Source organism: Dunckerocampus dactyliophorus, chromosome 21, assembly GCF_027744805.1.
Source record: "Dunckerocampus dactyliophorus isolate RoL2022-P2 chromosome 21, RoL_Ddac_1.1, whole genome shotgun sequence".
Taxonomy (NCBI): domain Eukaryota; kingdom Metazoa; phylum Chordata; class Actinopteri; order Syngnathiformes; family Syngnathidae; genus Dunckerocampus; species Dunckerocampus dactyliophorus.
In genome coordinates, this window is record NC_072839.1 from 11067188 (window position 1) to 11090722 (window position 23535).

Here is a 23535-nt window from a genome sequence, read left to right on the forward strand (position 1 = left end):
TATCACCCTGTCGATCATTTAAAAAATGTTGCCATTGTTGTGTCTGTTATCACTTACTGTTATACTGCATATGTAACTATTGAATGTTAATTAAAACGTTTATATTTTTTGGTTAAAATGTGAAAATAATCTGATTATGCTGCGATAGTTGTTTAGCGCGTAGTGACACATCTTTCGTAAGTACAGACGATCTTTGCCTCTGAGGCCCCACTACAGCAGGCGAGGGAGGGGCCGCTCCAAGGCTGATCTGTTGGCGGCTGCTTACTCGAGAGGAAGTCGGCGAAGGGACAACGACGCTCTGCGGAGACATGTAAAGATGGCAGAGCTACAAATGTTGCTCGATGAAGAGATCCCGGCCGGCAAGAGCGCGCTCGTTGAGAGTTACCAGAACCTCACGAGAGTCGCGGACTACTGTGAGAACAATTATGTGCAGGTAAGCTAGCGAGGCAAGCTAACTCCGAGGCTTCTTTTGTGGGGGGTTGAAAGCTCGGGATTTTGAATGCTCTGCTGACACAGGAAATGTGGATAAAGAATCTGGCTTGTTGAGCGACAATCCTCCGCCCTAAAAACTGGGCTTGGGGGGCAACATTTTGCCGCTTCTGTGTGTATACACGGAGGGTGTGTCTTACTTTTCCCCCCTCTTCATAACACGCCGTGTCGGTTACAAACTGCCGATGCGGAGGCTTGTTTTACAGCCTGTCATTGAACGCGACTCAGCTGTGTTTTAACTTGCTTTTATTATAAGTGGAAACCTTTTAAAGAAGTGGTGTTTTGTCTCATGTTATCCATCATTTACACGCCACACTGCCCATAATAATATTTAGGAACACTATAATGACCAATAACCCATCGTAAAGTCACCACAAAAACTCTGTGGAGTGATTGTGGGAGACTTTTGTTGTTGAAGCATTACCTCGACAGCCTATTATGCCAGACTATTCATCCACAAGGTTGGATCACAAGGAGGAATGTAAAGTCCATTGGTAGTTTGTCAATAAAGGTTGGAAGTATTGATCCCCCCCCCTCTTACTAAAGAACTTCTGGCTTTCATCTTTGCAGGCTACATAGCTGCCCTTTGCCAATTTGCATCCAGTGGTGTTGCTTTTACTTCCATTTGGTGAACGTTAATCTCAGTTAGATGGCTGTGACAGCTTTTCTGTGAGCAAGCAGCAGCAGCAGCAGTAGGAAGGAAGACGAAGAGCCACCGTATCAGTGATGGAGGGTGTGTCTGCTCCAGCTGCACTCCCCCAGGACTCCCTGTAATTTTGTTTTCTTCTGAGGCCTCGTACGATTTGGCAGTGTCGAGGCACCGCTCGGAAGATCTGTGCCAATTATAGCCCACACAGAGCAGCTTCAGATGTAACAAAAGTGTCTGGTTCTTTTGGGGACAAAGCGTCCTTTATACAGTAGGCATATATAGACACTACACAAAGTTAGTTGTCAACTATTAAACTGAATGGTAACTCATCAGAACTGTGTTTTGAAAAAAATTGGAAAATGAACTTTTTATATTGATCGGTCCTGAAAACTATTGATACAGCAATAGGAAATAAGAAATAATCCGTACTTGGGTAAAACTGTGGCCGTCATAACTGTCTTTAACTGTACATGGAATGTTTGTGGGTTTTTTTAGTAATCTAAAAAGAAGTTAACCGCAACTGTCATGTAAAAAAACGCTGAGGCAATATAAGCAAGCGGCGATACGTATGGCTCCTTGCGAGTGTAAAAAGTTGTTGGATAATACATACACTTAAGATAAATGTAACACAAAAGAAACAAATTTATTGGGTTGGAACAAACATCAACTGTCATACAAACGTAAAAAGAAATTAACCACTGCTGTCATGTGAAAAGGGTGAAACAAGAAACACTGGAACCCGCGTAAATCGGCCCTGCTTATGTTTGACCAACTACGTCCCTGCCCAAGTGCTGCTCATGTCGACGTCCACATACACGGTCGAGCGCTTTCGTTAACATAATATTTGAGTTCTATGACAAATCGGTCATTGAACGACCTGCCTTAGATTGTGTTGCAATCTAGTTACTTTCTCTTTATTGCTCAGCAGCGTGAAATAACAGCAACATAACTACTGTCTAGTTACACAGCAGGGGTGTGTGAAATATTGATATCGAACTATTTACAATATCTAATCTTAGGATGGATTATGGATGCGTGTGTGCTGCGTTTTAAAAATGATTCAAATATAAGCAGTGTGAACTTCTTTCATCGTTTCGCCGCCTCAGTGAGTCGCGTCATCCAGGGGGTGCTCCTCGTGAGAGTGGCAGATATTTGGTTGGACGTTGCAGAAGAAAGCGCAAACAAAGGCGCCGTGGCGGACTCGAGCTGTGAAATTAAAAGGAAAGATGCGCCAGCAGAGTTGAAATCACAAGTGTGGACTCACTTTGGATTTTATAGTGTGGATGGGACAAAGCTGGATAAGGAATGTTGTGGTGTTCAATCAGGAGACGTGAGTTTGGTTTACTTTTCTAACTGTCAACATTGTCCTCATTATGCAGTCACAGGAGGCGCCATGTTTCTTTCTCCAGACGAGACTCACTTTTTCTTTTGTTGTTGTTGTTTTTTTTTTTAATCTGAGTGACATGTATGAGAATAAACAGGAAAAGAAGTCAAGGACAAAAGATTGAATGTGGTTGTGCCGCCTGCACTTGTATTATTAGGCCACTTCCTGAGCTACAGGACAGGAAGCTTAGGCCAGTGTGTCATACGCTAAAGACAAAAACTGGATGAGTTAAAAAACAAAAAGGGCGGGGGTATTGTCCTTGCATAGTCTTCACCATCTGTTGGCGTGTGCTCAGTGACACTCAGGAAGGTGAAGTAGGAGTGCTGCAATGACGAGTCGCTTCAAGCTGAGGCACGTCGCTTTTGTGTATCTCAAGCAGACAGAGGGGGGCTTATGGAAAGCGTGCTGCTAGTCCGACACGTCGCACAGCGTGCTGAGTGGCTTAAGAACTTTTTTTAAAGAAAGAGTTCAGACTCCAAGCTTGAATGCATCACAGCAAATCCACAAAAGTATTTCCGACATGTTTTTCCTTTTGATGTATTCTGATTTAACGTCAACAGTCATGTGAAAAAAATGTGTGTAACTCTTAACTGCTGCACACAAAAGGGTGAAAATTTGTCAAGATATGCACCCCATTATTTTTCTGATAAACACATCACATGGCAGCACTGTTGGTAGATTTGGATTGACTTGAAATTTCTCACACAGCTCTACAAAACACACCACCGTAACTTTAGGGTGTTTCACCCAATCACCACATAATTTGGTCAGTCCAGTCCACCTTTTAGTGGACTGACAAGGAAGTGTGTGTGTAAAATTTGAGCAATGTAGGTTGGGAAAACATGGCTGCCATCAGCAAAACGTTGTGGGTCTTGGCAACTAATTAGCTATAAGTCTTTGACCATTTGTCTAATGATAATAAAACTTTGAGGATATCTGTATTACATGTATGCTAGCACGTCTTCCAAAGCATTTTGACCACAATTCATAGGTGGTGGCACAAACGTCACATGACACTGCAGTGATTATTAATAAGTTTGTAGCAAGTGTTTGCCTTTGTGGCCCCTTCACTGAGACACTGGAGGAATGTTTAATTGCACTTCAGCAGTTTCTCAAGGTCAGTGAGACCTTATGGCCTTTCAGTCAGCCTCCATCTGCTTCATGAAAGGAGGAGGAGGATGTGCGGGGGCGTCAAACAATGTTTCTTCTCCATGATGTCCTTCACATTAAACTTGTAGACACTACAGCCAGCTATGTCTTTTGGGTGTGAGCCTCCATCCATTAGATGTAGGGACCAGTCCAGCGAAAGCGCCTTGTAATCGCACGTCATTGACCCTACTGTGTTCCTAACGAGCTGACGGATTACAGCCATTTACATGAATCCCACAACAGCTGCCTCGTCGAGATTACAGTCTGTAGCAATCAGCGGTCGATGCGGGTAGTGGCGAGCACCTCGTGACGATCTGCAGCCCTCCAGCTGGATTTACAGCTCATCCACGCCGCTCTTCAGGCCGCTTTCACCATGCGTTTGACCCCGGAGCCTTTTCAGGAAGGCATTCCCTTTGTGTCGGGGAGGCATGTGTTTAAGTTTGAAAACGCCACCATTCCTGCTGTCTCCATTCCCGAATGTTTGTTTTCACGTCCTGCCTGGTTGTCCCTGACTGCCCGAGCCCCGAGCTCCTCAAAAGCGCTTGAACAACTTTGAGATGCATTCCAAACATTCCTGAGATTTCCTTTTCAGTTCGGCCCTCTAGATGTGTGGGAGCGCGACTGTGGAAGAGCACGATGATGTTGCAGTGACATCAGACGTTCCAACATGTCTGGACGCTGTACAGCGTGCCAAACAAGAATGGAAGTAGGACACCCCATGACGTTGTAATGTTTTCTCATGACTGTAAATGACTGAGGGGAATTTGTGGTCTAAATGCTTCAGAAGACATGTTAATAGGGGTGTCTTGATACAACTTTTTCTACTTCCGATATGATACCGATATTGAAGCCTTGAATATCAACCAAAACCGATTTCAGCACGAATCATATGTTCTTTTATTACTTGTTTAGTAGAGTGGAATGTTATAAAAGGCATCAAGTAATATTACAGAGAACAATAGTCAGCAACAATATGAGGAAAAACTGACCCACGTACTTTATGCATCCGGGGTATATTTTTGTCGACAACGTAGCAGCAGCTAGGCATAATATACATAGGTTCAAGGTCCTCAGTGAAGCGTTTCAACCCGACATTACTCAGCACCGACAGGGGCTGGCTGTTTTCTGTCTTAGTCAATGAGTTTTTGCCATCCGGTGGTGGTTTGCCACGTAATACTGCTTCAAATGCGTGATGAGGTTGGTCGTATTAAACCTCCCCGGTTCAGTGCCACCACCAGAAAGTTGTGCATGACAGGTTTTTCAGTCGGCTGTAGGCTGTCTTCGACTCAGGATTTTCATCATCAAATAGACTTTGTCCATAGTCGACTAATATTGAAATTTTTGTAAGAGCAGAGCTAACGGCCAACCCGACAATTAAACAGATCTCATTTGCAACTTTGTGCACTTGAAAGAAACACGCTAAAACACTCAGATAAACAAACGGGGTTGATGAGCAACAACATGGCCACTGTCGGCACACACCAAAAAAGTGCGCACAGAATAGGAACAACATGGCTTGAAAAACAACAACTTGCGAAAACTCTGTTGGCAGCCTAATTTGTCGCATTAAAATTCCCTGTCAGGATATAAAATGAAGTTGGCCTAACAGACTTGCCTGTTTTAAATGATATTCAGTGATGATCCAATGACGCAGTTAAGTTGCACTTCACTTTCTGGAGTCATCTTTAACCTTTTCAAAATACTTTCACACTTTGGGTGATTTATTTTTGTTGTTGTAGCCATTATGGGCCAAATAAATCAGTCGATGTTCACCTCAGCTCCTTTGGATTGTGCCACGGAAGGGTGATTTTTATTAATGCGTGGTATGTATAGGCCTTCTGTGACACACACGTCATTTTGAATTCTTTATTTACTCAAATTAGGATGTTTTTGTATCATAACAGGCTATTTATAAAAGCAGATTCTTTGTAAAAATGTATGCTCAGCAGCAGCCGTGGCCACCCCCATGTCATCAGAAGGATTGATCACATGACATTGTTATATGATTTGATCGTTGAATCCGACTCCTCCGAAGCAAATCATCGAATATTCGACGACCCAAAGACACCTCTAGTCAGCTGCAACGTCATTTCGGACAAGTTAGACATAAGGAGTGAATGTACCAAGAATGGAAAAAAGGCGTCCTAGCATTTCTCCATCTTGTCTTGAGTGATGTCACCTCCTCAGAGGGTCTGTTTCCTCTTTTTGAGCTCTGCCATCTGGGTGGAGACTCCTGAACAGTTTCAAGAGAGGAAGTCTGAACTTTTCCCCACCGCAGCTACCAGTCCAGATTCACTGTATTTGATGGCTGCCATCTTTTCTCGTCTAGTTGAAGATACAAATCTCTTAACGCCTTGTGCTTGCACTGTATAATCAGATTGTCATCCAGCCTAGCTCAGCTCCCAGTTTCATTGGGTGCGCACACGCCTCACATTCTTATTTTCTTTTTAGATCCAGATGAGGCGCTGACAGCCAGGATGCTTTGTAGTATCTTTCCTTGCTCAGCTTAGAAACGAGAGATAAAGTGCACCAGGAGTGCTGAAGCTCCTCTCCTGTCATGGCAGACAACAAAGTGTGTTACTTCTTTGCCTTCAGCAGAGGCCACGGCACCGCCACATGTTTGGATAACTGACAACTGCTTGGTGTGCGAGGATTAGTGAACCGGTCTGACCCTTTGACGCATGAACAAGCCAACAGATGATGAGGGCCAGACATATGTCACCCCTCAAATCGTCCATGGATGGGCCTAATAAACCGACCTCGGTTTGTGTCTTCCTATTGTCCGAAAACGGAAGCACAATGGCGCTTCCGGGTCGGATTTGACAGAGAATTAGAGCTTTGTGATTAAGATGAGACCATAGATTTAACCTTACATGACCCCAGGAAATGAAGACTCGAATCACCGATGCTGCGTGGAAACAGGAAGTCATATGAGGAGATTGTATCCTCAAATGGACCTTATTTGACAGCGTCTTTGCACAGTAGCACACTGTAGGAGACAGGTGTGGACAAACACAGCTCATTAGCATTAAAGCTGCAGACACACAAACCTGTGTGTTCCCAGTAGTGCTTACTAAAGCACTTCTGAACTGTCTAAATTCCAGCATCAAGGCAAGATTTTGGCCAATACACTACTGTGGGACCTCATGACATTTACTGTATTTAAAATTGTTGAAAAATACTATAAAATGGGATCTTCTAACTAAGCCAATGGTAGAAAATATATTGTGGCCATTGACGATCATCATCCAGTCTCATCTTCTATTCAGAAGAGGAGTTGACCCATTTGCAAACTGTCGTTGAAAGAGAATAAACATTGTCTGAGTGTGAAATGTAGGCCAGCAGTTCTGCTCTGACAAACGGGGATTTAAAGCTTCGTGTGCCTGTGCAGCCTAAATCTTGACGTTTAAAAACTGCTATCATGGCTTCAAGTGTTTTCTCTTGTTAACTCCAGTTGCAAAGCTCAGTGGAAGGTTCCTGCACATGAATGAGTGTGCTTTCCACCCAGGGCTCCATCTCTACTCCCTGCCTCTATCCCGTTATCGCTGACACATCTGCTGCTTTGGATTCCGCTTAAACAAACACTGCAGTGCTAGCGGAGCAGCATGGCCGTCCTCCAGGTCAGCGGCTTTTAGCTGCACGAATTGCCTCGGGATTAGTAACGCACTGCCCCTGGGAGTTTGTGGTGAGACGGCCAGTGACGCTGTCTTTTTGTTGATTTATTTATTTTTGGTCTGGTGCTTGTCATGTGACCACCCTGCTTGACCCCTGACCCCATGCTATGACTCTTGAGTGATCAATGCTCAGAGGTCCCAGTGGGGCCACTGGAGGAAGCGTTACATCATCCCTCCGGAGCGGTATCTAGGGAACGAGAGCGGACCCCGTTGGGATGTCCTGGCAATCCTGACCTGCACACACGGCGAAAAGAATTAAATTATTCATCTTTTGTTTCCCTTTGCACAACAGGCCCAGGACAAGAGGAAAGCTCTGGAGGAGACCAAAGCCTACACCACCCAGTCCCTGGCCAGCGTGGCCTACCAGATCAATGCCTTAGCCAACAACGTCCTGCAGCTGCTGGACATCCAGGCCTCGCAGCTGCGTCGCATGGAGTCCTCCATCAACCACATCTCTCAGGTCAGACACGTACCAAAACACACACTGACCACACAGACCATGTAGTTGCCCTGAATGCGACCCCCACATTTCCCACTTCTGCTTCCCAGTTTGACACAGACTTGTCTTGTTATTTTAGAACCACAGCCATCACAGTTCCTTTTATTGCTTTATCTGCCTGACTGGTTGTGTGTTGTGCTGAAAGACTGCGCCTCTGTTTGTCTTTGGGGACGCACAATCGCACCGTGGAGTGTTGCCAGCACATTTGTCTCGCAAAAGTGCACCCTTACAGCTAATTTCTCAACTCCATTAGCCAAAGAGGTCACTTGGCTTCTCTTAATGTCTGGTAGCAGATAGAAATTTAATGCAGAGTTGAACCATGGGTCATTGCAGCATCTTGAGAAGTCAGCAAATTAATCTCTGGAAGAGGAGCAGTTGGATGTGTGAAGAGAGACACTCCCTCACCAAGCCTTGATTTGCAGTACAGGCGTCCTTGCCACTTCACGCCTTGAATTTTGAACTCCATCACGGTTTTGTAAAAAATGTTATTAATTAATAAATCATGCTGCTTCGTGGCTGTAGATATCAGTGTTGCTGGAATGTTCGGTGAGACACCAAAGGATCAGTCTTGATTGCCGGAACAACAGGCTTTTATTGTAAATGACCTCACTACAGGCACAATAATCCCAAATAAAAATCCCTAACAAAAACGCGGGCTACTTTTGCAGCAGTTACCCATGCAAAGCTGAATCTCAACTTAGAACCCCCAATGTCACTTCCTGTCGGCCTCTTTTAGGTCGCTTAGGGAACACATTCATAGTAACACACGCAAGCACAAGTCTTATTTATGTCTTAAATGGCTTATTTACTCTTATTTTGTCTACTATATTGGTATTATGAGCGTAAAGGTGAGTGTAGGGGTGTTAGTTTATGTCTAGGGGACTCTAATAATGTTAGCCTGTATTTTGAAGGCCATAAACAGGTTTTCTCTCTATGAAAATATTCAATTTTATAAATAGGGAGAAATTCACTTATGGTTGGATCTGTAACAAATTAACCACGATAAATGAGGGATTACTTCAATCCATTTGTGTCTAATCCTCCTGGAAAAGGTGTGCTGAACCTCAATTAAGGAGTCAGTGGCATGGCGCGGGGATCTGCAGGTTTTTGTCATTCCACTTCACCACAAAATGGATGCATTTAATCTGCATTATATTTTTGCATATGCTGATTTAGCAAAAAATGTCTATTTTCACTTCTACCAAGGATGTTCTTGTTTTTACTGCTTTTTGTTTGTAACCATGCAAAAAGGATTTTTTTCCCGAATTCAACAAAACCTTGCATTTTAGTGCACAAACCCCATCATGCGTCATTTGAGGCTAACTTGTGCTGTAATTGGTTTCTTATCAAGTCTGGAACTAATATGTTTTTTATTAGAACCTTGCAGAACCTTCGCCTTTCCTTTTGCATGCGCAGGTAAATCCACCACGCTCATCCGATGAAGGCTTTAAGAGCTCAGTCAAGTCAAACAAAGAGGTTTGGCCAACAACAGTGCTTGTTTGTCTTCCCTCTACATGGTAATGTACAGCTGCATCTATCTACGCTGTCTTATGTTTTCCCTCTGACCGAGCTGTGCACGCAGAGTGCCAGAAATTCTTTTGGGATATGGCAAAGTTCAGATTTTTCATCCTAATGGAAGGCAAGAGAGACTTGTGGGACTTGAGGGCAAGAGCGCAGTGGAAGGCGGACAGATGATGGCACGAGAGCAAAGCCAAGTCCTAAAAAAAAAAAAAAAGAAGGCACATTTGGACGCTTTCATGTGTGGGAGCCACTGGTAAATAGCTTCCAAGGCAAGGTCACGGGACTTTGGTCTCCATGGTAACCTCCTGGGTCAAAATAATAGGATAGTGTGGCACTTTGGAGAATTGAGGAAAAGTAGTTTGACTCGCTGGACGCTGTGAGATAAGCATTAGCCCTCAGAACAGTCAACATTGATTCTAGTAAGTAAAGTAACACACATGGGATGCATGCACAAAGAATGTGCAGGAGGAGGTGCTGATCATTAGAAAAGATCTTCCACCTTGTGCTGCGTGTGAAGGGGCTGTTAAGAGGATGCCAACAGGGAGCGCTTTGTGTGTGCAACGGAAGCCCCTGCCTCACATTGACAACCTCTCTGTGACACCACCAATGCACACGTCACTTTAGGCATAGATACAGTAGATTATAACTTTTACCCTTAGGTCCCAAAATGTAATAATATATAATTTTTTCACTTATTTATTCACTTTTTATTTTATATCGTACAAAAGTGAAGTGGTGTACATGGCAGAGGTTAAGTATTGTACATCCTTTACTGGGTCAATGATAACCTTGATTTTGATGCGTTCTTTTTGCAGCAAATGAAGATACGAAAAAACAATATATGAAATTTACGGTTTGGTTTGATACACAAAATAAATTACCATGCCTTATTTTAATTTGAGTTTTATTGAAATTGCCAACATTTTTCGTTTTCAGCATTGTATGAATGTGGGAGGCGGAGCTCAGTGGCTCTGTGCTTGACAATGCAACTAAGCCAGAGTAGCCTATCACAGAAACATACACTGAGCTTTCAGCACAGCCGTCAGAAGTTGATAAAATAAATATGAAACTATGTATTGTTGGATACAGGGGTCACGGTTCGGTACGCATTTGTTTCGAATGGTTCGATACGGATACACGTATTGTTGCACCCCTACTTTTTACCTTGGGTACCAAAACGTCCCCTCTTATAAAAGTGTAATAAAATGTAATATGTGTCAAGTTTCATAAAATTACATTGAAAACTTATATCAATTTATATCGAGAATCAATACAGTCAAGTATGTGGACTCGTGCTTAAAGGGTTAAAAGGGAAAGGGCCTCTGTCCTTTACTGAAGGGACACCATCACATTTTTTCTGGTCTTTTTGCTGGACACAGTTGTAGTAGAGCCCCACTTTCTCCTGCAACTTCAGCTTTACAGATACCACCTTTGCGCTGATCTTGTCAATGTGAACGCAACCAAGACTGTCAATCCAGAAAGTGAAAACCTGTCCAAATAGCCGTGCACAGCCCGACACTGACCAACCACTTTTTTTTATCTTGTTTTGTCTGCAACGCACTCGCAGAAAATTCCCCTCAGAACTTTATTGGCAAGAACAAACATGAGCAATGTGTGTGTGTGTGTGTTTGTGTGTGTGTGTGTGTGTCTCATGACATCATTAACGTCAGGAAGGAACAAGTGAGTCAGTCTCAGAATGTGAGGAAACAGCAGCAACTTGAATGGCCTTTTTTTTTTTTTTTTTTTTTTTTTGAATGATCAAGACATAACTTCTCGCCAGTCTAATTTTATCCCATACACTGGTGCATGAAGTTCTTGAAAAATCTCCTTTTTAAAGCTAACTTCCTGTGATGGTTCTGAGGTGTGTCCAGGTGCTCAGTGGTCTACCTTCAGTTGTTCTCACCACAGTGATGAAAAAATGGGGTTCAAATATGACTAGGGATTTGCTTATTCCATCCTTAATCCTGCTTGACACGCTTGTCCGATTCCTGGATCGCCTCAAAAGAATCTTGTAATCTCTCTTTCATGAAACATTGGCACATTGGTCTGCTTCACCACACACACACACACACACACACACACATGCACACATTGGTATGTAGGGTGTGTTTCTCTGAGAGTAGCCTTGTTGGAATGCACACTACATTCTGCGCACCATTACCTTTTTTGAGTTTGATCTCATCCTTGCCGATACACCAGGGACGAAGTGAAAGCCATCTCTTTTTGCTTCGGTCCCTCCTGACCCCAATCTCCAAATGTGTCTGGTGGGAAGCTGTCAAGTTAGGTTTCGCGGAAGGTTTCAACATTCCACTCGTGGCCTTTTTTGATTGGTCGTGCCGCTGGAAATTTATGGCCGCTCGCTGCTGGTGTGTGCACATGCAATCAGCAGTTTGGCCTGTTTCTCTACTAGTCCTGCTCAGAGTTACAATCAGGGCACCCCAAGGTGTTCTAATTTAGTGACATGACTGTAAATGACATTTGTGACAAATGACAAATGATCCGTAACGCACGGCCTATTAGTTGCTGGGCGCCCTGCAAAGCCATTTTTGCTCAAGGGAAGCCATGTTTTTCAACCAATCTTGCTTACATTTTACACACGTGTGCTTATCCCTCCCCTAAAGGTGTGCACCAAATTTGGTGGCGATTCAGGTAAACATCCTAAAGTTACAGTGAGTTTTTGTAGAGCGCATTGAGCTTTGGGAGAATTTTCAAGTCACTTGCAGGGTTTATAACGCATATTACAATATAACAGAGCCACTATGTGGGATATTTGTCAGAAAAATAACACCACAGGCAAACGAGTAGAAGTGCATGTTTTGACAAATTTTCACCCTTGTGGTGTGAACAGTTCAGGAGTAGAAGTTAGACCATGCGGTGTTGTAATTCTTTCACATGACTGTGTGTCGTATAGTTGCAGGCTAATGTTTCATTTTGCTGCCTAAACAGCAAGTAAACATTGCATACAGGACCATTATGATCTTCAGGCACCAAAGTTTGGAGTAAATATTTTATTTTTTTTATTTTATAGCTGCAAAACAGACTGGTGAGAAATAAATGGAATGAGGTTCCCCAAGTGTCTGTATCGCCTCAACTTTTGATACCTCAGGAGCTGCTGGATTGGCTGTCACATGTTGGCATGCTCCCATTTCTCTACAAGAACCAGTAGGCCAGAATATGTTTAGCTCTGAGCCTCGGGCTATACAACACACACAGGCTCTGTTCATAAGATGATTTTTATGTGCTGGTTCCCTGACGAGTTCCCGCTGATGTCATTCCCAGACGGTGGACATCCACAAAGAAAAGGTGGCCCGGCGGGAGATCGGGATCCTGACGACCAACAAGAACACATCGAGGACCCACAAGATCATCGCGCCAGCTAACATGGAGCGCCCAGTGCGGTACATCAGGAAGCCCATCGACTACACGGTACTGGACGACGTCGGCCACGGAGTCAAGGTAAGATCTCTTTAGCTATCTTCACTAGCGGTCTTGCCTATTTTTAAATCTCTTCTTATTTCTCCTATGTCTGGGACACATTTTATCTTCAGAAGGCGCCCCTTTCTGACCCCACAGAAATATGTCTGTGTGGGTTGGTGGGAATTTGTTGGAGGTGGAGATGAACCAACAAGAGTTTACATCATCCTGCTTTCAGAATGAAAAAATGCTCTATTCTGAGTATTGTTGTGGATAAAAGGCCCAAACTGCCCCCGTAATTCCATTTCGTTTTTTTTCAATAAAAGCTTTTTTTTTTTTTTTGCTTGAAGAAATTGTAATTTGATTTGCAGTTGTGTGACCTCCAGAAAAATAATGTCAGTGTTACTTTCACTTCCTTGTTGCCATTAAGGCTGGTTGTAGAGGTCACTGGGTCATGCTGACATCACTCCCAGATGGCTTCAGGGACCTCCCGCCTCGGGGCATCACATACCACATCAATCAGCCAATCAATGCAGCTGTCAGAGCAATTGGGTTAGTGCCGGCATGGCGCGGCTGCAGCGTTACAAGCGCCTTTAAGTCATGTTGGCAACTTTTTGTCATGGTTCAATGATTTCATTTGATTATATTTTCCTGCACTTTTCAGTGCACAGCTGGTGAGAGGCAACTCGATGCGTTTATTTCTGCTGACTCAGGGCTAATCTCTTGCCAAATTCTTTGAGTAGTGAGTACGGCAGGGGTGAATGGCAGCATACAGCTGCAGCCTCCTCATGCATCCATGCATGCCGCAGCCCTGAGAGCTAATCGATATTCAGCACCGATGTGCCATATTCATAGCATAGCCTGTGATGTCTGTATAGAGTAGCTGTCAAATAGTGTTCATGTAGTAACAGTTGACTGCAGTGTTTATCTTTATAATTTATTTGGACATGTGCTCGAAGGGTCCTTGCTGCAGTATTTTAGAAAGGGAGGCTACTAAGGGAAGAAGGCGGTGGTATCTATCAGCAGATCTTGGCATTTAGAGCGTGACCTAGATTGTAAACTAGATCTGGTTGTCCGCTGCTACCCTGGCTGGCAGTCATGTTGAACGTCAAGTGTTTACTCTCTCAACACAGGCAAATTTCTCCCTTTTGATTCTCCACGTCCTCGCTCAAAGGTCCGCCGGGAACACTGCATTATTGATGAGCGACTTGACTCAATGGAGCCTGCTGATATGTGGCCTCTTGTTTTCCGCCTTGTGACATTTACAGAGCGATTCATGGCATCCATAGGTGGAATTGTCTTGATTTTTAACATCTCACGTGGGTGCGGTCCCGCAGGTGGCTCTTTGCTAACTAGCTAAATATTTACCAATGGAGGACTCATTCCTCTGCTGCTGGCTTGTACTTTGACTTCTGTTGTGGCCGTTTTGACATGCCCTCTTTCTGTCTCTCCCCCTCCTTCCGCTCCCCCTCCCTCGCCCACACTAAGTGGATGAAAGCCAAGGTAAGTCTGCTTTGTCACATGACCCATTTTGCTGTCATGTATTTTTAATAAACTCGCCCTTTCACAACAAACCCCAGCACAATGTAATTGTTGTCATTTCTTAGTGTTTTCCTCATTAATTATACCTCTTAGATGGCAACATCCAATCCCCCCCATCATCCCCCAAACACATGTTGTCATGTACTTTTCTTGCTGTGTTGTCCATGAATGTCCAGTAGTGTCCTTAGATTCATTATAGGCTTCCCAGACGCCCTACTGTATGTACACCAGGTGTTGTCCACAGTCCAGCCTGGGAGTCATTTGCGGCCTGTGGCTCATTTTTTATTGGCCTTCTGAATATTATAAACTGACGCAACCTCACATCAGAAAAAGTGCCAACTATTTATTTTGTCACCCGTAGCACAAAGTTAACAATCATAAATATAAACATGAAAAGCACAACCCTCGCTACATCGCTCCCTCACTCTGTTGCGATTTTAATTAATACATGATTGCTGTTTAGTGGTTGGATACTCCCTATTATTACCGGAGTAGAAAAATATGTGTATTTAATTAAATTGTGCTTAAACTGAACTAAATGAACTTCAATACAAATACAACGCAGAAGAAGCATGCTAATGGTGAATGTAGCACTTTATTCTACTTTGACCACTAGGTATCTGTGTTCGGTCAGACGAGCAAGGCCAAACATGATGCTAGGGAACACATGTACTGTGACACACACAAACAGGAGTTTAATTTACGTCTTAAATGGCTTATTTTCTCTTATGTCTTCTATAATTGGTCATACGAGTGGAAAGCCACCGTTACAATACATTGAGACAATAGTCACTGCTGGAAGTACGCTGTCCTGAAAAACAACAAGAACTGCTTAGGTGTAAGTCTCTAATATCTCATTTATATGTCTAATAATGTTAAAAACCTTATTTAGAAGACCGTAAACAGGATTTACTGTATATGCCATAACTACAAAGATATTCTGTTTATTAATATTGAAGCCTACTTCGCAGAAGTTCACTAATCGTGAAGTATATTTACACACGCGCGCATGCACGCTCACACCTACACACACACAGTACATATAAACTACATACATAAAAAGTAAGTTACACACAATCCCATTACAATGTGTGTATGAGCGAAGGCAGCGTCAAACCCATTTGTGGCTGTCCAAATTAATTTGTGGCATATTCCTGTTGGCTAATCAAAGCACAACTGCCTTGGCGGAGGCTCTAATTCTCTATTTATTTGGACACAAGCCTTATTGAAAGAACCTACAGCTTTCTAACGTACACCAAACATCTGGGCAGCTTATAATATGATATTGGACCTCCACCAGCCCATGGCTAGCCTCTTGAACATGTCTGTCTCTCTCATCCTTCCCACCACAGCAGCACGGAAACAATCAGTCGATCCGAGGAGGAACACTATCGCGGACCAACCCTCCGACGCAAAAACCACCAAGTCCACCCATGTCAGGGCGCGGCACGCTCGGGTAAGACTTAGTCACCATGGAGGAGACTGTAGTCCTATCATAAACATGGAAAAATCATGTACACAAGCGCTAGACTTTACTACGCTCCCCTGAACGCACCCCCGCACAGTCTCCCTTATCTTGGCATCGCCCTGACGTTTGCTCTTTTTGTGACCGCTGCAGGCGCAACACATCCTATAAAACCTTGGAGCCCGTGAAGCCCCCCACAGTGCCCAACGACTACATGACCAGCCCGGCACGACTGGGCAACCAGCACGGGGCGCAGCACAGCCCGGGACGCACGGCCTCGCTCAACCAGAGACAGCGCACCCACAGGTAAGAGTCACTCAGGTTCTTCCTCTTCTTTTTTTTTTTTTTTTTTTTCCCTTCCCCCCACTCAAGTTCTTCCACACCAGACTCATCCAAGTTGGGGATGTGTGTTGACTGTTCCCCAGCAGAGAGAGGGCAATACTCTCTATATTTAACCTTAATAGGGATTTTTGATGAGGGGGAAGCCACCTCATTAGCTAGGAACGCTGCAGACTGTGGCACTCATTAATATTTTATTTTCTGTCCTGTCGCCCATGAGTGTTTCTTCTACTTTTTGCAACAAACGAAGAGGCACGGATCGGCACGGATCAACATGTTTAGCCACATTTCAGAGTGATTAGCTTGACTAAACCCAAATCATGCTGATTGGCAGCAGGGAAGTGTGCAAGGGGACAGCGTTTTATTGTTCCTCCGGAGGGTCGAACCCCCGCTGTTTGTGCCACGAGCGCCCCAGGGCTCAACTGACATGGATCAGGGAGGAGAGAGGGGGGTGATGGGGGGAAAAGTGGGATAAAGAGATGTACGAGGGGGCAGGGAAGAGGGGGTCACTGGGATGGAAGGAATCAGAGTAGAAGGATTGGTGGTGGTTTGAAGGGTTTCGGGGGCATGTTACTTGACAGGCGATGAGAGCGAATGGTCGGGGGAGAGAGAGGAATCAGTTCAAAGTGAGGATGAAAGAGGAAGAAGGAGGATCAAGGCAGAGAGACAAGGATGGAGGTTCCATTGATCTGCACACCCTGGGGGTCAAACTCAGACTGAATGTGCTGATGTCTTACAGTATGTCCTCTGTTTTATTGATAGATTTACAGCCGTGTGAAAACATTGACATTTGTGGCGCCCTCTATGCGTTGTCCTGAAAATGCTTTGCAAGAAATGCTAGCGTAGCAAAGTTTTATAATCATTTGACAAGTGGTCAATGACTTGGGGACAGTTACTTAGGTGCTCTTACAAAGACAATTCACTTAATGGTGGCCATGCTTTTCAACTAATCTTGCTCAAATTTTGCACACTTTTGCAATGTCGGTGCTGTAAGGGTGTTCCAAAAGTTGTGGTGATTCCTTACATTGGGTTGTTTGCTATTGAGCTGTTCCGGGTTTGATAACAGCGCCATCATGTGGTGTATTTGTCAGAAAATATTAGCAAAGGCGACACAGTAGGGGTGCCTGTTTTGACAAATGTTCCCCCTTTTGTGTGCAGCGGTTCAGCGATAGAATAGTTAGCATACACAAACATGTACACTAAAACTTAAATAGTGATATTTGATGTCCATTTTTTATCGACTTTTTTTCTCTTATATTGAATCTTCTTTGTCTTTGTCCCACCTTAGCGGGAGCAGCGGAGGCAGTGGCAGCCGGGAGAACAGTGGCAGCAGCGGCATTGGCATTCCCATCGCAGTGCCTACTCCCTCCATTCCCAACCCTGGATCGAGTGAGTCTTCACTTCACTTCACGTATACATACTGTAAATGTACACCAAATGGATAAGCAGTGAGGCAGTGTATTTGGCTGCAATTGCATTTTTCTCTGAAGATTTGAGATTCAGTCTCTTTTTTTTTGCTAGCATGACGTAGCAGAAAGTGTTGCGTAAAGCCTGTTTATCAGACAGGGATTATGCAGACCCATTGTGTTCCAAGTGCAGCTGATTCTCTATGTGACTGTAAATAGGCCAAGCTGCATTGACAAGAGGGGCGGCCCACATTAAAGCATAGCGCTGCATCACAGTCCCGTGTTTAACTTTAACAAATGACTCCATATTGGAGAGACGCTTGCAGGTTTGTGTGGTGGCTCTTTGTCCTCAGTGAGTCGGTCACTATGGAAACGGTCCATTCGTACACGGCAAACCGAAGCAAGTCTCCTGCTGCCTCACAAAATGTTAAACTCTCCACAGTCCTGTCCATGACCTCCCCTCCAGGCGTGCCTCCCCCGCCTCCCCCTCCTCCTCCTCCTCCTCCTGCTGTGGCCGGGTTCTGCCCCCCGCCACCGCCACCTCCTCCTCCTTCCATAGGTGAGACCGTCGAACCTTGGCCGAGGTGGCCGGTGCTGTCAATCATTGGTCGTCTCATCCATCCTGCATGGGTCACTGGCTTTGTGGGTCAGATGGACAATCTGGACTCTTAATCAGTTTGACTCTTCATGGTGGTGGTGGTGGTGACTCACTCTACTTCCAAGCTGTCTTCTTCTACGGCGCAGTGCCGTTGTTGTCATTTATTACATCTGATGCAGTTTTCACAGTTGGCCGCGGTGCAGGAGAGGAGAGTCGAGCCAGTACCGTGCAATGGAAAAGCGCCATTCAAGTATGGCTGTGCAATTCTATTGGCACACTTCCGTGATTACTTAGCATTTCAGTGCATGAGAGTGTTCACACTGGGAAATACGGTAAAATGCAGTGCGCCATCAGGACCCGGAAGTTGCACTCCACACACCATTTGGGGCGTGTTTGCAGCGATAGGCCCTAACCCAGGGGTGCTCACACTTTCAGCCTGTGAGCTACTTTTAAAATGACCAAGTACCAAAGCTCTACCTCCCACTATAAATGTAAAAGCATGCAAGCTATAAGTCAACATGATCTATCTCTTCATACAAAACATATTTATAAAAAACATTATATATCAAATATTAAATAGAAAAATATTATATAAAATAATGATAATAATATATATAAAATCTAACCGGTAAACTTTGAAACTACTATACTAAATACTAATGATTAGTGTTTGACATTCAGTTTCAGAGTTTATAGGTAATCAAAGTAGCTGATATAACTCACAATTCAATTCAATATGGCAATAAAGATAATTACACCTAATTCCTCAATAGTTGTGTCATAACCTGAGTGCCGGTAATACATCTGTCAAGATAGCTATGTAGCGTTCATTGTTCATGTGTTACGTCCAGTTAGCATTTGCTGTCAAACATTACCGATATACAAGAAATGAAAATGATTGTGCAAAAGACAATGCAGCCAAAGTCAAAGCGACAAGAGGTTTCAGCAATGGGCATATTTCCAATGCATCATGACATAATAGTTGAAGAATAGGAAGTGTAGAAAAACACGCTTTTACATGGTGGAGTTCAAGACGCGAAGCAAAGCCCTCAAACAATTCACTCTTTTGTGCACAACTAGCCACGACAAGTGAACGGAATAACTTTTGTTCTAGATAAAGGCATCTTACCGCTGAGTTAGTTTATCCATAATCGGAATAATGAAGATGAAAGTTGCATCTCTGGGTGTAGTGTGAGACGTGACCTTCACCGTTGTCGCAGGGGAGGAAGAGCGAATCAGGAGAGGAGCTTAATGACACCTGACTGTCACATGACATCTATGAAGTCACGTTTATGTGATCGACCCAAACTACTTTCGCGATTGACGTAATGGGCACCCCTGCCCTAACCGCTCTCAATCATCGCCATCTTGGCTACGAAGCAGAAGGGGAGGGACTAACGGTGACGTAATGGGTTTGGGATTAAGTGCTCAGGAACTAAGTACACAGTACAGTGTATACATCCTGAAGTGTACTGATGGAAATGCTCCATGTGACACGCAGCCTATTATTCCAGCCAGATTAGGAAGTTCATCATAAATCCTTAGGTGATTTATAAGTCATGGTAGTGAAAAATACAATTCATCCTCAACAACGCAGCAAAAAGCCTTTCAGCTACTGGTGCTTCCTCTGGCTCCACCCACTGCTGTCTAAAGGCCACGCCCCCTCCCGAGATGTATTATTTTTAGCTACAAGTGTGACGAGAAATCATCTAGCAGAGTCATTTAACAAGCTACTGTGCCTCCCTGATTGATTCTGTTCTGGTTCTAATCATTACAAGCTCCTTAACTGTCTTGATGTTTCATGTTTTGGGTCTTTTCTCTCTCTCTCTCTCTCGAACCCACCCTACCTCTCTTGTCTGTTTATCTCTCTCTCTCTCGCTTCCTTTTTCGCTCTGCGGGCGTCTTTCCAGCCGTGGCCCCCGGGCCCGGCCTGGGCCCGGCCCCGATGTCGCAGTTCGGCACCATCTCGCGGCAGATTTCGCGGCACAACCCCGCCAACTCCTCCGTCTCCATGGTCTCGGCCACGGGCACCTACCGCCGGGCGCCGTCTGTCACGTCGCAGTTCTCCTTGCAGCAGCAACAGCAGCTACAACTGCAGCAGCAACAGCAGCAGCCTCACATTAATGGAGGCACACCTGCTTACAGCCAGAACTCAAGTAAGGTCCGCTTTAGACACCTGGATGTGGCACCTCCTAATTATGTTAGTGTGGAATCCTTCATTGTGACATTTCTTAAAACTTAGTGAGTATGAACGTAATCTATAGTTCTATGAAAAGGTAATTGCCGTCACATCCACTAGAGGCAGTAGATACAGCTGGTCCACGTCGTTTGGATGACTCAGTCAGTCTGTAAATCCAATCGGTTAAATCAAGGAATTCAGCTGGATAGTGCTGCTCCCTGGGGCTCTGTCGTCTTTTTGGTGACTGATCGGTTTCTCTCTATGTCGCCCTCTTCTGGCCTTCAGTGGCTATCGCACCTCCTCCTCCCCCAATGCCCCAGCTGACGCCACAGATACCTCTGACTGGCTTTGTGGCCAGGATGCAGGAGAGCAGTAAGTGTGGATACCCCATCATCATCTTCCCAGACCACTCCCCCATCCTTCACCATCTTGTGGTCTGCAGCTCCCAGCATGCATTGCGCCCATTCTCCCGCTTAGCCTCCCTTAGTACTTGTGTTGAAAGGTGTGTCACCAGCCACAACGTGCACAATTTATTTGAGATGCAATATGCAGGTGCATCTCAGTAAATTAGAATGCTTTGTAAAAGCTATTTGATTTCAGGAGTTCAGTCAGGCTATAATATGCATTTTTTTCAAATTTTGAGATACAGAAATTTGGGTTTTTATTAGCCGTAAGCTGTAATCATCAACATTATTAAATACATTTGTAAACTATTTCCCTCTGAGTGCAGTGACTCTATGGAATATACTCGTTTGTTTTTTTTTGGATTGAACTACTGAAATAAATGAACTTATCAAAGATTTGTATTGAGCGGCACCTGTAAGAGTAGTAGTTAACAATATGTTTGTTATTGTAGTGTTTGGTATTGTGGGTTGCAGTGGTGTCGTGACTTCAACCCTCATTGGGATAAATGATATTAACCGACAATATGTTGGTAAATGAGGACCACTTTGCCAGAACTCAGAAGAATTCTTTTTAATTAAATTTGTATATATTTTATATCATGTTAAATATAGATACAAAATCTAAACAGCAATACAATACATTGATTGTATTTTGCAAAAATACTATCTTATGTATATTTGTTAGTTAAAATGTAAATATATTTTATATATTTAAAAATAGTTACATATATTTCGGCTGTTTTTTAAGCTTATATTCCAGCATCTATATTGCACGGTCATTAATGAATGTCGAGTATTTGTACTAAACTCTTTCCTTGCATGGTACCTGCATGATTAGCAGTGATTTAACTCATGTTTGCATGTTTTGCATGAAATTTTTGCCGTCCCCCAACTTTATTTTTAAACACAGACATGCCACCAACGCCGTCTTGTGTCTGTCACCAGTCGCAGATACCCCGACCCCGCCTCCTCCACCGCCCCCGGACGACATGCCCATGTTCGACGAGTCACCTCCACCCCCTCCCCCTCCCCCGGTGGACTACGAGGAGGAGGAGGACGCGGCAGTCGTCCACTACAACGACCCCTACGCCGACGGCGACCCCCAGTGGGCGCCCAAGAATTACATCGAGAAAGGTTTGCGTGATAAAAGCCGCAGTTGTCAAAAGAAAGTCAATTGAAAGCTCTTCCTTCGTCATCCCCAGTGGTGGCCATCTACGACTACTCCAAGGACAAAGAAGACGAGCTGTCCTTCATGGAGGGCGCCATCATCTACGTGGTGAAGAAGAACGACGACGGCTGGTTCGAAGGCGTCAGCAACGGCGTCACGGGCCTGTTTCCCGGCAACTACGTGGAGAGCATCATACACTACGCCGACTGAGGTGCCACTCACGATTTGCCAGAATGTTCTCTTCCTTCATTATTTGCAAGTCAGACGACAAAGTCTCTATTAGTCTGTTTTGGTGTTTTCTGGGTGGGCGGGCGACATCTTAACATGGAACATTTGTTAACGAGTCATGCCTGCTCGCGCGTGTCGACACCTGAAATATGGCGTCAGCGTTGACTCTCTCAAAAGGTCACAACGGAGCCTTCGGTTGCTGGACTCTTGAGCTGCCGTCTCTGTTGCTGTCATTTCAGTGAATGTCCAACAATTACGATCCTCGACGCATCATTCCAGCCGTGCATCTCGACGCTTCCTCCCAAGGGCGGTTGTGGCGGGGTTTTTAAAGCATGCGAACCTTTACGATATTACCTTCAATTTATTATTGCCATTACGTTGTAAATTTATTTACCGGTTTTTGGTTTTGGAATTTGTATTACTGTTGAATCACTGAACTTTTAAGGAGATGCAGAGGGAGATTTCAGGGCCTCCAGCTGAAACAGGGGGTGCTCTCACACTCGTGCTCTTTAGTCCATTTTAATCCCCCCCGAACGCAGTAGACAAACATGGGTTAACAACGGTCTCAGCAACCATGTAGTTAAGCATTTAGAATTTACGGTGAAGGGGGCGAAAACGATGGATGCCGCCATTGTCGCATCACATTTCGTCAGCAAGAGTAGAAATTTAGATTAAAATAGGTTTCCTCGTTGGAGGTCCCAACTTCTCTCAGTTTAGTTTTCTGGAACACATTTTCACCTCAACATTCTCGGTTTGGCTGTTCTGTACTGACCCACCGTCGTCAAAACGTTTACTCCAGGAAGTAACGTAGCAGCTAGCATGTCGTCCCATAGAAGACATCTTCCTGTTTTTATTTACCGATGTACTGTAGCCTGCTTATAGTTCCAAATAACGATGACAGTTATCAATTTGGCTTCATGTTTGTGGTTTATTAGCGTTGTTTAACCCACTGAACCCATACACCAAACCATCTGCAGGTGTACTTTGTTGCGTCCAATAGAAGAGTGCTGCGTCACATGGTTTGTGATGCATTCAGGTCCCCCACTATAGATAGAGGGGGGAAATTTTCCTAAATTTATGTGAAAGCACCCAAACATTCCACATATGAAAATATAATTTAATTTAAAAGACCAACCACTTTTTTTTTTTTAACTTCCTGATGAGCGGCCATGATGAATCCTCTTACGTTCCCACTCAGGTGTTTGCCATCTCAGATCATGCCTTGTTTTGTTTTGTCACGTTTGCTTTTGTGCATCTTCCAACAACAAATTCAGGCTCAGTGTCTTGGATAGTGAAATCTCTCTGCCCTTCATTTGTATGTAAAATATGTTGATTAAAAAATTTAATGTACAGCCTTTTATAATAAACAATTCTATGTACAACAAGCACATGTGGTGATTGCTTGGGGACTTCAACTGAACATACAA

The 23535-nt window shown here is 44.2% G+C and overlaps 1 protein-coding gene across 16 annotated transcripts; it reads left to right on the top strand.

The window, feature by feature from the left end:
- The first annotated feature begins 229 nt into the window (after nt 1-229).
- abi1a (abl-interactor 1a) lies at nt 230-23493 on the top strand. Of its 16 annotated transcripts, none has more exons than XM_054765248.1 (12): nt 230-433; nt 7638-7805; nt 12645-12821; nt 14268-14282; nt 15674-15777; nt 15940-16092; nt 17414-17514; nt 17974-18090; nt 20040-20285; nt 20594-20680; nt 21658-21846; nt 21915-23493. In XM_054765248.1, the coding sequence occupies exons 1-12, from the start codon at nt 317-319 to the stop codon at nt 22088-22090; spliced, it is 1650 nt and encodes a 549-aa protein (XP_054621223.1). In that variant the 5' UTR covers nt 230-316; the 3' UTR covers nt 22091-23493. The 16 variants fall into 16 exon arrangements, with proteins under 16 accessions (XP_054621223.1, XP_054621224.1, XP_054621227.1 ...); XM_054765249.1 differs by having other exon boundaries at nt 15677-15777; XM_054765252.1 differs by lacking the exon at nt 20594-20680.
- The last annotated feature ends 42 nt before the right edge of the window (nt 23494-23535 follow it).